The 13,254-nt window shown below is 47.2% G+C and overlaps 1 protein-coding gene across 1 annotated transcript in view; it reads left to right on the top strand.

Moving 5' to 3' along the window:
• The window catches only part of GPA33 (glycoprotein A33), a 45,214-nt gene that overhangs the window by 2,482 nt on the left and 29,478 nt on the right, over window positions 1-13,254 (top strand). Inside the window, exon 2 of the mRNA XM_025878021.2 lies at window positions 11,181-11,335. Within this exon, the coding sequence (XP_025733806.1) occupies window positions 11,181-11,335 (155 nt within the window). The remainder of the gene's footprint in view (window positions 1-11,180; window positions 11,336-13,254) is intronic.

Genomic DNA, 13,254 nt, shown 5'->3' with positions numbered 1-13,254 from the left:
ACTGTCAGTGACAGAATACTTCACCCTTCTCGAGCAGGTGTCCCCACCCCCTCCTATCACCTCGCTCTACTGCCTCACAGGCATTGAGAGGGGCAGCCTTGTTCCTGCACTGACTTTAAACCCGGGGCAAATTAGTTAACCTTCAGAAACCTCAGTTTCCCACTCTGTGAAACGGAGAGGGTAATCCGTAACGTGCAAAAATGCAGTGTGCCTCCCACAGGGTTGTTATGGATAGTAAATGAGTTTGTAAATGTAAAGATCTTGGAACAGTGCCTGGCACATAATAAGCATTCAATAAACACCGGTTATTATTATTGCTGTTGATATTATTAGTGTGGGCAAGTGTAAGTTACAGAGAATTCGTACACTTTGGTAATCCATAGCCTGAGTGCTGGGATCTGGTAGAAGGGTGCCAAGTCAGAGTCACTGTGGATGAGCCCTGAGTTATCAGCCCTCCCAAAGGCTGCTAGAGAAAACACCCCAACTTGCGCAGAGAACTAAAGCTCTTCCATTCCGGGAATTTTTCCAGCCACTAGACTCCATGAGACTTGATGTGATGGAAGTAGTTGCACAAAGTAGGAACCCACCAGAGGAATAAAAAGTCCATAAGCAACTCTGCCTGGAGTCACTAAAATCTTTGAAAACTTGATAAAAGACACAAACAAAAAAAGCCCCTCCTTCCTGGAACTAGAGGAAACCTTTCTGAAGGTTAAATTAGAAAAACTGAGGAAGGCACTGCTTTACACAGAGAAATAAAGGAATCTATCATCCCAAAATACACAAGATAGGAAAATATATTTTTCTCCCCCATCTAAAGATATTTCAATAAATCCATGGATGCTTGATCCATAGTGTGTGTGTTGGGGGGGCCTTTGCTGGGATCTAGGTGTCCAAGTTCCTGAACTGAGGCGTTACCCAGGCGATTCTGATGTGCAGGCTACATTTAGAGTTAGATCTGGAAACTTGAGGGAAAGTAGGTGTAATCAGTCACCTCTGGCGCCCGGGCTGATCCTCCGCTGGTGACTCGATTCAGTTTTGCGCCATCTGGCGGCTTCCCTGAGTTACTGTCCAGCGCCTGATTTGGTGACTCAACTCAGGGACCCAAGTGTATGCGCAGACTGATTCCGTAGGGCAGGGCCCGAGAGTCTGCATTTCTAACAAGCTTCCAAGGGATGATGATGCTGATTTAGGGACTACTGTTTAAGAAACAAGGCTCCAGGGAGGAACTGGTTTGTGGACGCAGGTGTGAGCCTCATCTTGCCTTTGTCCCCCAGGCCCATCCCCAGGCTTCTGGGTAACCCAGCCATACTGCTTACTGTGATGTTGGTCCCTGGGAGGCCTGGAGGAAAGTGTGCCTGGCTCAGCCTGTTCTTGTATTCCTGGCAGCACTTTACCCTGGTAATCCCTCCCTCCCTCCTTCCTGAAACTTCTATCGGCTGGGTGATACACCCTCTCCTGGTTCTCCTCCTCCTCCTGAAAGCAGCTTCATTCTCCTCTGCCCACTAGGAAATGTTAGAGTTCCCCACACCAAGACCCACTTCTATTTTCACTCTAGATCCACATCCACATCTTTAGGTGACACCGGTTTCCAGTTGACTCACAATTTCCGTCTTCCAACCCAACCTCCCTCCTGAGCTACACACCCACAAACCCAACAGTCCAGCCCACATGACCTCTCAACCTTTTTTTTTTTTAAGATTTTATTTATTTGTCAGAGAGAGAGATAGAGGCAGGCAGAGGGAGAAGCAGACCCCGATGAGCAAGGAGCCCAATACAGGGCTTGTTCCCAGGACTCTGGGATCACGACCTGAGCTGAAGGTAGATGCTTAACCCACCGAGCCACCCAGGCATCCTGAGGTCATTAACATGACCTCTCAAGTTAAATGGCTCAGAAGCACTGCAAACTCACAAGCTGAAAAGCAAACTCATAATCTTTTCCCCCAACCTGGGCTTTTTCAGCGGTCTCTGCAGCATAAACGACTCCCATCCATCCCTCAAATGAAAGCCAGAAACCTAGCAGTCCTCTGTTACAGTGTTTCCACTGGTATGTAATAAACTACCCTGAAACTGAAAATGATAAAATAATTTATTTTGCTCACCAATCTACAATTTGTATGGGGCTTGATGGGGACAGTCCTTGCTCCGTGCAACATCACTTGGGGTGACTTGACTGGGGTTGGAAGACCCACTTCCAAGATGGTGCACTCCCTAGCCGGCAAGTTGGTGCTAACTCTGGGTCCTCTCCTTGTGGGCCTCTCCACAAGGAAGTTTGGGCATCTTCACAGCATGGCAGCTGGATTCTAAGAGCAAAGTTCTAAAGAGAAAGAAAATGGAAGCTGCCAGTACCTTAAGGTCTAGGCCCAGATACTGACCCAGCATCGCTTCCAGCATGTTTTACTGGCCAGGGAGTCACAGAACCCAGACTCAAGGAAAGGGACATGAACTTCACCTCTTGATGAGAGGAGTTTCAAAGTATTTGGAGATCATACTTTAGGATCCCCATATCACCCGATACTTCCTTCTTCCTCAGCTACACCTTCAAGTCATCACCGTGCCCTGACAATTTTAGCTCTTACATCTTTTGAATCTGTTCCCTTTTCTCTGTCTCTCTGCTGCCTAGCTGACGTGACTGCCTCCCCTCGGCGGCTTCCATAGCCTCTCACTGGCCTTGCGTGACTGTTTTGCCCCTTCTCTCTGTTCTCCACGCTGGAGCCAGAACGATCTTTTAAAATAAAATTGTGACCACGTCACTCCCCCTACTTAAAGCTCTTCAGTGATTTCCCACTAGCACCAGAATAAAGACTCAAATCATGAGGACGGGTTCTCCTAAGTTATACTTAAGTTCTAGAAACCACTGAAGTGCTCCCTGTACCCCAGTATTTTGGCACCCTGACTGATCTCCCAGACTGACTCCTATACGTTGGATAGTTCAAAAATTTTTGTCAGATCACATCTTTTACCCCTTGGTTTGGAAAAATATTATCAGCACCTCTACCTGGAGTATCCACACCTTCCTTGTTTCCTGTCTAATCTTCAAAGGCCACGAATCCCTTTCCCCCATGAAAGCCTTCCCAGGTCACTTGGGGCCCCACTGATTTCTTCCTAATAGGAATTTATAGTCTCAACCACTTCTTTGGCATCTGTTATATTGCCATTTAACCTTTCACCCACTTTGGGGCCTAGTTTTCCTAAACAACCTGGGGGTAAGAACTACTGCTACATAGTTTTCTTTTTCTTCTTCTTTTCTTTCTTTCTCTCTCTTTCTCTTTCTTTCAGGTATCACAGTTACGGAACAAAGGCTCACAATGTATATGGTCCTCTTTTCCTCTCCAACTCTTTTTATGAGCTCTCTCCTCAACTCTGAGACTCCCTGTCGTCCGACTTGGGCGTCCATCCTGCCAAGTATCCTCAGATACCTCACTGACTTGTGAGATTCTACACCGCATGCTAAACAAAACAACTAGATCTCTGTCCCTGGTGATACAGGCTCTTCTGCCTGCTTATCTCCTTTATAATATTCCTCTTCTCTACCCTCAAAATCGAAATTACTCTTCTATGTGGACAGCTGCCACAAACAAGGCTTTTTCCCGACCAGCAGTTGACCTCTCACTGCTTCCGTCGCCTCTTCGCGCCCATTTCCAGGTTCTCCTTCTCTTTCCTAATATGGCCGCCGCGGAGCGTGGGGAAGGGAGCGTGAGTCCCAGCCCGCAGCGGTGCTGCCGCGCTGGGGGCCAGAAGACGACGGACCCGAGGAGACGGGCGCCTTAGGAGGGGGAAGGGCCGGAGAGGGGGACCTGTGAGGCCGTTGGCCTAGATGCCAGCACCACCCGCCCCCTCCCCTCAGGCCAGAGCCCACCTGCCTGACACAGGAAGTGGGGCCTAATGGCCCAACATCAGGGGCCGGAAGTGAATATTGCTGGGGCCCGGCTGTGGTGTGAGGGCGTCTGTGTCTCCACGGAGCTCTCGGATGGGCAGAAGAAACTTACAGATCATGCTGATATCGCAAATAAATTGGCTACTTGTCCCTTTGATGCTCACCCCCGGGTTCCTTGGGCTGAAACCAGTCATCACATCTCAAGTTGTGATGACAAAAGTTGTATTGGGGGGATGTTGTTTGTCAACCAAACCAGGAACCTTGGACGGGAGACTGAGAGCACATGGCAGTGCCTTCCTTGCCATGAAGACTGAGATAAAGATTTGTAGGAACAGACCAACGCCCATTTGTCTGGGCAAGGGCAACTACTGTGGCAACAACAGCCCCACAAACAGCATAGTTATGGAACATAAGAGTGACCTGGCTTCAGGCATGCATGTTCCCAAGTTTCGCTCTATGTTCTGCTGTGGAAAAACAATGGAAATGCACAATAACTGAGTACCTCTCTAGACTCATGCTAGACCCTAGAAGATGCTTTTTCCTGCTATCAGTGGGTTCTTCACTTTTCTCCTAATGTATTTATAGAAAGATAAACTGCCTTTCAAGGCAGTTCAAACTAATAAGTACCCTTCCTCTCCCACCTTGAGTCTTCATTCACTTGATGCAAGAAAGAACCCTCATATTTAGAACTGTTTCAAATAAACCATCAATGCAGATAGCAGGGGACACACACACACACACACACACACACACACACACACACACACACACAACCAAAACCCTCAAATTGTGTCATGGCCAATTAGAGTCGGACCCATCCCACATTTCTGGACCCACAGAATTCTGGAATTCCAGAATTGCATCGCAGAACAGCCTTGTTCTTGCTACAGACTGGCTTCTTTTACTTTCTGGAATGTGCCCCACCTTCTCCATGCCCTGACCTCTGCACAGTGCTTTCTCTCTCTACCCACCTCTTCTCCAATTTTCGCATGGTTCACTCCTGCTCATCTTCCAACGTCAGCTCAATAGGCCCTTTCTTAGGACAACTGCTTCCCATCTGCAAATCTTTTGTTATATCCTGTCATCATCGAATGTGTAACACTTGTGTCCATGGTGGTTTTACATTTTTTTTCTCCGGGATTATTCATTCCAGTTTGACTCAGCCAGAAGAACCGAATGCTATGAGAGCAGGGGCTGGGTGTGTCTCTGCTTGTCATTTTCTCCCCAGAGTCCAGCTCCATCCCTGCAACACAGGTGCCCAGCAGTCATTTGCTTTATGGGTGTTAATGAATGAGAACCTACCCTTTTGAACCTCACTAGGCAGCAAGCTGGTTTGCTTTTAGTGTCTCCTATCCTGCCTTTCTTCCTTTCCCTCTTTCTCTACGCAGTTCCAGCTTCTCTCCAAGCCTCAACTTCCTAATCTCAGATGCTTCTATCAAAAGTTACCCATTCTGAGTCCCTTTCTAGGGTTTGACGGATAAGAGGGACGGATTAGGGAAATGAGTTTGTCCTGCAAGGGAAAGGGAGTCACTCAGGTGTGCCTTCCCTCCCTCCCAGATAGCACTTGGATTTTAGCAGCAGCTTCAGTGGTGATTTCAGTCCTGAGACAGTTGGTGGAGGACATGCTTGACTTGGAGGTCGGTAAAGAGAGTTGTCCCTTAAACTACTCCATGCTGGCAGAGCACAGGTTTTGTCCCCGTCTCCTCTCTGCCTGCCGAGCTTGTCTCTGTTCCCAGATCACCCTGTCCCTGGAGCAGCCCCCTCTGCCCGGAGCACCACCTGTCATGCTCGGAACCTGCCTCCTTCCTCCTCTCTGCCACCCGGTGACCTCCGGGCTGCTTCCTCGTTTCGGCCTTGGTTGAGTCAGGGATGCCCTAAACACCTGGCATGGGCAGAACACAGTGACAGACAGATGCTCCCACTTAGGGACTTATCTCTCGGCACACATGGAAACAGGTTACACTTGCTGTGAGCAAAACTGGTCCTCCACTCTGCCCTGAACCCTCCCCCCACTTCCCTTCTCACCCAGGCTGGAGTCTTGCTCCATCTGGCTTCTCTTCTATTTTCAGTGTCTTCCTTTCTAGGAGCTCCTTCCCTATAATCTACAAACCTGCGTAAGTCTCCCCGTCTTCCAACCCAAAGGAGACTAAAGAAACTTTCTCAAGGCCCTCTCATTTCAGCTTCTTCTATTTATTTATTTATTTATTTATTTATTTATTTGGCAGAGAGAGACAGTGAGAGCAGGAACACAAGCAGGGGGTAGTGAGAGAGGGAGAAGCAGGCTTCCCGCTGAGCAGGACTCGATCCCAGGACTCCGGGATCATGACCTGAGCCGAAGGCAGATGCTTAACGACTAAGCCACCCAGGCGCCCCTCATTTCAGCTTTTTCATTTCCCTGTGTTAGGTGAGCTCCTTGGCAAAATAGGCTGCCCTTCCTGTTTCTGCTTCCTCAAGTCCAGCTTGATTTATAAAACTGTAACATGGCTTTGTGATTACAAAAGTAACACATGTTTACTACAGAACATTTGGAAAATAAAAATATTGTATCCAATACAAAATTTATCCATGATCCCAGAATCCAGAGGTAACTGTTATTAATACTCTGTTTTGGTATATTTTCTTCTAGAATTTGCTCTCTCTCTGTGATTATGTGGAATGGGATGCTGTTGTATAGACAGTTGTGCATTCTGCTTTATTTTCTTACATATACAAGTTCAACGTAGTGAAGTGACTCCCTTGGGGGCAATTTCAAGTCCCACCTCCTTGGTAAGCCTTTCTTTTACAAGCCTTCTTCAGGTGGCACAGCCCCCCCCCAACTTCTCCACTTTACTTCCTTAACCCTTGCACTTAACACTTAATTAGGCTCCATTAGGCGGCTGACTGACAGTGACCTCTGCCTGCTTCCTGGGCAGGGCCTGTGCCCCAGGCCCCCGAATCCACAAGGTCTTATCAGCACCCAGCTCTCTAGAAACCTTGAGGTAGGAACTGTCAAAGAGTAGACACAAGAGAAACTCAAGACACAGACCCTGCTAGAAGGGGCATACTCTCCGCTGAGAGGAGGAGGCCCCCTTGCCCCAAACCCCAGCGACGTGAGAATTGTGTGCGCGTGCAGAGTGCCACCAGACGCAGCTCCGGAAAGCCTGCGAGCCTGCAAGCTGGGCTGGGATGGTCCCAGCGCTTTCTGGAAGAGGTGGCTCGTGAACATGCCTCTGATCACTTTCCCAGTGCCTTGCTAGGGGGGCCTAGGACCACGACCTTAGGAACAATGCATTGAATTGATTGGCATTTGCAGATTCCTAAACATCCATCCAGAACTGAGTTCCAGCCACGCAGCCCTGCACCGACCCCAGCGGAGGTAGGACGACCCAGCCCGCTTGTGTGAACTGCCCCTCCCCAGCCAGGGGCCCCCTATTTTCTCAGCGAAGAGCCCCGGCCTCGTCCTAGGGCAGGCTGGGACACCTCTGGCCTCCAGCCCTTCCTCCCTAAGAATGTGGTTTCTCTGAGCAAATGGATTTGCCTGAGTGGAGGCATTAACTGCCAGTTTCCCAAGGGTTCCCATAATGTGCTGTGTATGCCGCAAGCATTTCATTATCCTCCTTGGATGTATTACTTTCTGGTTAGCTCTCAAGAGATGGTTTATTATCTTCTTAACAAACCTTCGTTATTTACAAGCAATCAGCAAGGCTTGGGGCCGGGGGTCCCCACACCACGCCCTCTTAGGGAGGTTAAATGACCTCTCTCGGGACGCCTGGGTGGCTCAGTCGGTTAAGCATCTGCCTTCAGCCCAGGTCATGATCCCAGGGTCCTGGGATCGAGCCCCACATCGGGCTCCCTGCTCAGCGGGGAGCCGCTTCTCCCTGTTCTCCCCACTCATGCTCTTTCTCGCTATCTCTGTCTCTTACTCTCTCTCTCAAATAAATAAATAAAATCTTTTTAAAAAATGACCTATGTCATTTCCTTCTGAGGCATCTTGCTCTGGGGGCTCTCTTGACCCTTTATTTGATTTTTTTTTTTTTTTGGACATTTTCTAGCAATCTGTAAGACAGGTTCTCCAACAAGTTTCTCTGGTTTTGAGTCCTCCCCATCTTTTAAGCTTAAATCCTCTGTCACTCACGTATTTGCTGTCAAAGACCACTTACTTGAGCACCTCCTATGTCAGGCACTTTGTTGAGCCCTGGGGACGTGGAGATGAAGAAAACAGAGTCGCAGAGCAGAAAGACGTGACAGTAGAGAGTGCTGGTATGGTTCTGGCTTGCATGCCGGGCTAGATGATGTGCCCGCTAAATATGGTAAGTCATTCAACCCTCACAATATTGTTAGGTAATCTTGTTATCCTCGTTTTAGAGTTGAGAACACTGAGGCACAGAAGAGTTAATTAAGGTGGCCAAGGTCACACAGTTAGAAAAAGTTAAGAATGAGGACGGCAGCCCGGGCAGTTTGGTTCCTGCATTTGACCACTCTGGTGTAGCGTGTAATAAAGTTGCATGAGACAGGAGTCCTAGGAGGCGAGTACTTGTGAGTACTGATTCTGCCGGGGAGAGTGGACATTTCCTCTGGGACAGTGAATGCGCTCTAAACTTCTTCCTCAGCAAACTACTCTGGTGCTGGGAGATTTTGATTTCTTCCTGGAGGTGAAAAGCACTCACTCTCCCAGTTTGTCTACCCTGAGGGAGGTTAACACAACCCTGAACTATTCGTTTGTAGCCCCTTGCGGGGGAATTAGCTGGGCATCAGGTGGATGTTCTTCATGAACAGGAGAAGGGCTCAGCCTGGAGGAAGAGAGCAGGGGAGTGGCGAGGGTGAGAAAGCATCTTTCTGGAGCACGGGGCACCCACAGCTTTCAGGCTGCAGCAGGATGGCAGAACCTACCCTTTTCTGAACCACTAGAAAGGAGATACCCAGTGTAGACCCACACAAGGAAGGAGGAAGGGAGGTAGGTGGTTGGAAGGTTCTCGAAATGAACTTCTCTGCTCCTACTTGTCTAGTCGCAGATTAGGTGTCCCATCTGGTACTTTTGTCACACCCGCTGAGAGGCAAAGATCGCATAGAAGAGAAAAACATGAGGGCCGCAGGATCAAAAAAAATTTTTTTTAAATCATCAAACATATATTTTTAAAAGGCACAAACCTCTCTTGACCCCACAGACTCCTTTAACCCCCGCGTCCCTTTGGCAAAGACTGCCCTCTTCTCATCCCACTTGCTCTTGAGCCCATCTTGCCAGGCTCCATCTCCACTCCATGGCATCTGCTCAGGCCGAGGTCCCCTCGTCCCTTCCACGTCACCACATCCAGCGGTCATCCCTCAGTTCCCAGTTCCCCGGCCCAACAGATCGGCAGCTTTGGCGTAGCTGACCCCCTTTGCTTTCACGAAACACTTTTCCTGCTTGGCCACTGGGAACCACTTTTCCTGGGCTCTCTTCCTAGCCCCCTGGCCAGTTCGCCTTCTCCCTCGCTGGTTTCTCCTCATTTTCTCCACCACTAAGCGCTGTAGTGCCCCAGGGCTCCGTCCCCAAATACCTTCCCTGTCTTTGTGTGCTTCTCTGTCTTCCTCCCCATCTTCTGGCCTCCAGTGACCTCCTCAGGGAACTGTCTCCTCAACGCCTCTATTGAGTGTCTAATAAGCATCCCAAACTTCACACGTCCACAGACAAACTCCTGATCTTCCCCCTAAAACCTGCCCCTCTGGGTCTTCCTCATCTCCATAAATGACAATTCCATCCTTCCAGTTGTTTCAGCCAAACCCCTTATCTATCCTTGACTTCTCTTTTCCTCTAATATGTCAAATCTAATCTGCAGTCAAATCCCATTGGCTCTACTTTCTATATGCATTCCAATTCGGATCACTTCTCCCCACCTCCACTCCCCTGACCTGTGCCCAAGCCACCATTAACACTCACCTACACAACTGGAAGAGCTTCTTCTTTGCTTGCCCTGCTTCCACTCTGTTCCCCAATCTCCTCCTTCCTTGCACCTCACTTCAGCCAGGATGCGCCTTTAAAAATGTATGTCAAGTATATTACCTGAGCTTAAATCCCTCCAAGGGCTTCCCACCTCCTCCAAAGAAAAATGAGAAGTCCTAAGTATGGGCTATGAGGCCCAAGGTGGCCTGAGACTTCTCCACCTCTCTGCCTCATCTCTCCTCCTCCCTCCCCTCCAACCACATGGTTTCCTTGCTCTTCCTCACATGGACCACCTTTACTCTGCCTAGAAAGTTCTCATGACAGGTATCTGCATGGCTTTCTGTTTCAACCATCTATTGCTACAAACCAGATCACCCCAAAACTTAGTGTCCTAAAACAATGCCAGTGTATATTTTGCTCATGAATCTTCTCTCTGGGCAGGCTCTGCAAGGACAGCTCAGCCCTGCTTTCCTAGACAGCTGAGCATGCTCATCCACATGCTGGGAATGGATGCTGGCTCTCCCAAGGGACCTCAGCTGGCGCTCTGTCCCAAATACTTGCATGTGGGCTTTCCATGTGGCTCCTTCACTTTTGCACAGAATGTTATTGGGTTCTCAGAGGGAGCATCTCAAGAGGACCAAGCAAATCTTATGGCCTCTTACAAGTTAGCATGAGAAGCCATATGGTGCCCCTCATGCTGTAGTCCCCGCTTACTCATTTTCAAGAGGAGGGGACACAGATGAAGGAGTCACCATCATGTGGAAAGATGAATATACATGATGGGAGATACTGGTGTGGTCACACTGCTTTTCTCACCTTTTCCTGGTAAACTTATGTAGAATAAACTCACCTGGGAATACCCTCTATCTCTTTACCTTCATTTAATCTTATTTATAAAACTCCTTACCACATTTAAGTGCTCCATAAAAATTTGTTAAATGTAGGACTACATTATCATCACAACAAAAAAAGGCGGTGAGGATTATTTACCAAGAGCTTTCTATGAGACAGAGACTAAAAAAAAAAAAATGTATTTATAAATATTATCTCACTAAGTTCTCCCGACAACTCTGGGAAGTACTGGTGTTCTTATTTTATGGATGAGAAAAGTTCACACAGCTTGTAAGAGGTGGGACTGCGGTTCAAAGCTGGGCTTTTAGCTACCATACAATGCATTTAACTTCTTGGTGATGTTGCAGGATGGGTGTAGGGTGGACCAAGGCACACGACCGTCTTCACTTCAGTCTTGGAGAACAGAGGGTGTGCCATGGCCAAGATCACAGTTGTAGTGTGTCTAGTTGTGGTCGCAGGAGGAAAATGTCACTGGGCATTCCCTCAGAGGTCCTCTGGGCAATGAGTGGCTCTGCCATGTCATTTACTTCTTCCCATTTCCCACTTTCTTTCCAGTCTGGGCAACTGTCAATGCCATCTCTGTGGAAACCCCACAGGATGTTCTTCGGGCTGCCCGGGGAAAGAGCGTTACCCTTCCATGCACCTACCACACATCGGCCTCCGAGCGAAATGGAATTATCCAATGGGACAAGCTTCTAAGGAGTCACACGGTAAGGATCCTTAAAAAGCTGAGGGTATCATGGGAATGAACATTACCTGACCACGACCTCTTAGAGGGCAAGGACTACACGTCTTTCAATAAATGTTAGAATAAACACCAGCACCCAAGCTGGACTGGGTGGGGAGAGAGTGGTGAGTGTTGGACCCAGCGAGGGGCATATTATGCCACCTTTATTTTGAAAAAGTGACCTTCCCTAAAATATCCTTCTGCTGGTCAGCCTCAAGTTACCTAAATTGTATCCTTTGAGACAGTCATTCCCTTTGATTAGCACAGAGCTCTCCTTGAGGTCAGATTTTATTTAATAGTGTTTTGGGGTTTGTTTGTTTGTTTTCTGTCTAGGTTCTTTTGGGGAATATAGAAGACATTGTATTTTATTTTTTATTTTTATTTTGAAATAGGTAATACGGTCCCACGGGTCCAAAATTAAAACATCATCGAAAGCGAACATTGGGAAGTCTCATTCCCGTCCTCGCCCCTCCTGTCTACCGTGATCCTTCTATTCCTACCACCTCCGCCCCTCCCCCCTGCACTCTCCACCTGTAGGCAAGGCCGATTTTCACTGGTTCTGGTGGTTTGGGACCAGCCTCTATTCTGATTGGTTGGTTATGTATTTTGAATATTACTCTCAGCTAAGAACCAATTTAATTTCTTGTGTATCCTTCCATTGACTCTATGCAAATTCAAGAAAATGTTAGCATGTTTTGTGGGCACATATGTCTGTTCCTATTTCCCCCTCTTTTTACACAAAAGGTAGCACATTCCAGGCACTGTTCTGCCCCTTGCATTTTGCACTTCACATAGTTCCTGAAGAGCTTTCTCCATCAGTTAATAGAGAGCTCCCTCATTCTTTAAGAGCGTCATAGGAGTCCGCTGTGAGGAGACACTGTTACTATTTAACCAGCCCCCTAATGATAGGCACTTTTTTTATTCCCAATCTTCCAATTACCAAGAATAGCCATTTACATATGTCATTTTGTGTGTGGACAGGTATACTGCTAGAATACACTCCCAGAAAGGGTAAATGCTCTGATAATTTCATAGAGACCACCAAATTGCCTCCATTCTGTGCTCCCCCCAGCAGAACCTGAGTGCTCATTTGTGCGTACGTGTGTGTCTTAAGTAACACACGCATATGACTAAAGATTAAGAAGTAATACTTGAAGTGTGTCTACCCCATACCGTGAACTCCCAGGCTCCTGTTCCCCTCACCAAAGGGAACCACTCTTCCGAGTTTTGGGGTGGCCTTCAATACACGCTGTACACATATACAAACATACATATATGAATATGCATGTTTACACAGACTACACACACACTGTTCTGCACTTGGCTTTTTTCTCTTAATACATGTCATGAAGCTCTTTCCATATGTCAGTACATTTATTATATAAGCTCTTTTCATATGTCAATACATTCATACCTATCTCATTTTTTACCCTTGATCTTAGCCAACAGGCCTAGAGGCAATCTGTCTCTTTTTTTAAATCTTTGCACAAAGTGTTCCATTTTATGAGTGTACTATATGTACCAATGATGCATATTTGATTTGTTTCCTGTATTTTGCTGCTACAAATAATGTTGCAGTAAATATCTCTATGTGAATGTCTATGGACATATATAACACACATATATGGCAGAAATGTGTATATAAAGTATACACATGGAGGATAAATTATTAAAAATAGAACTTGAGTCATAGGGTATGTGAATTTAAAATTTTGATAAATAAGATCAGATTGCTCTCATTAGATGTCATGCCAATCTCCACGTTCACCAACAATATGAGGGCACCTACTTCTCCAACATACAGTATTCCCAAACTGTTTGATATTTGCCATTTTGGTAAGTGAAAAAAGTATCTCATTTTTTAAAATCACATTCGCATTTCTCTAATTATTAGAAATGGAG

The sequence above is a fragment of the Callorhinus ursinus genome, unplaced genomic scaffold, assembly GCF_003265705.2.
Source record: "Callorhinus ursinus isolate GAN/ISIS: 27379988/994484 unplaced genomic scaffold, GSC_fseal_2.0 scaffold13, whole genome shotgun sequence".
Taxonomy (NCBI): domain Eukaryota; kingdom Metazoa; phylum Chordata; class Mammalia; order Carnivora; family Otariidae; genus Callorhinus; species Callorhinus ursinus.
Note: the sequence above shows the minus strand (reverse complement) of the source record. Positions and strands in the feature narration are given on the sequence as shown.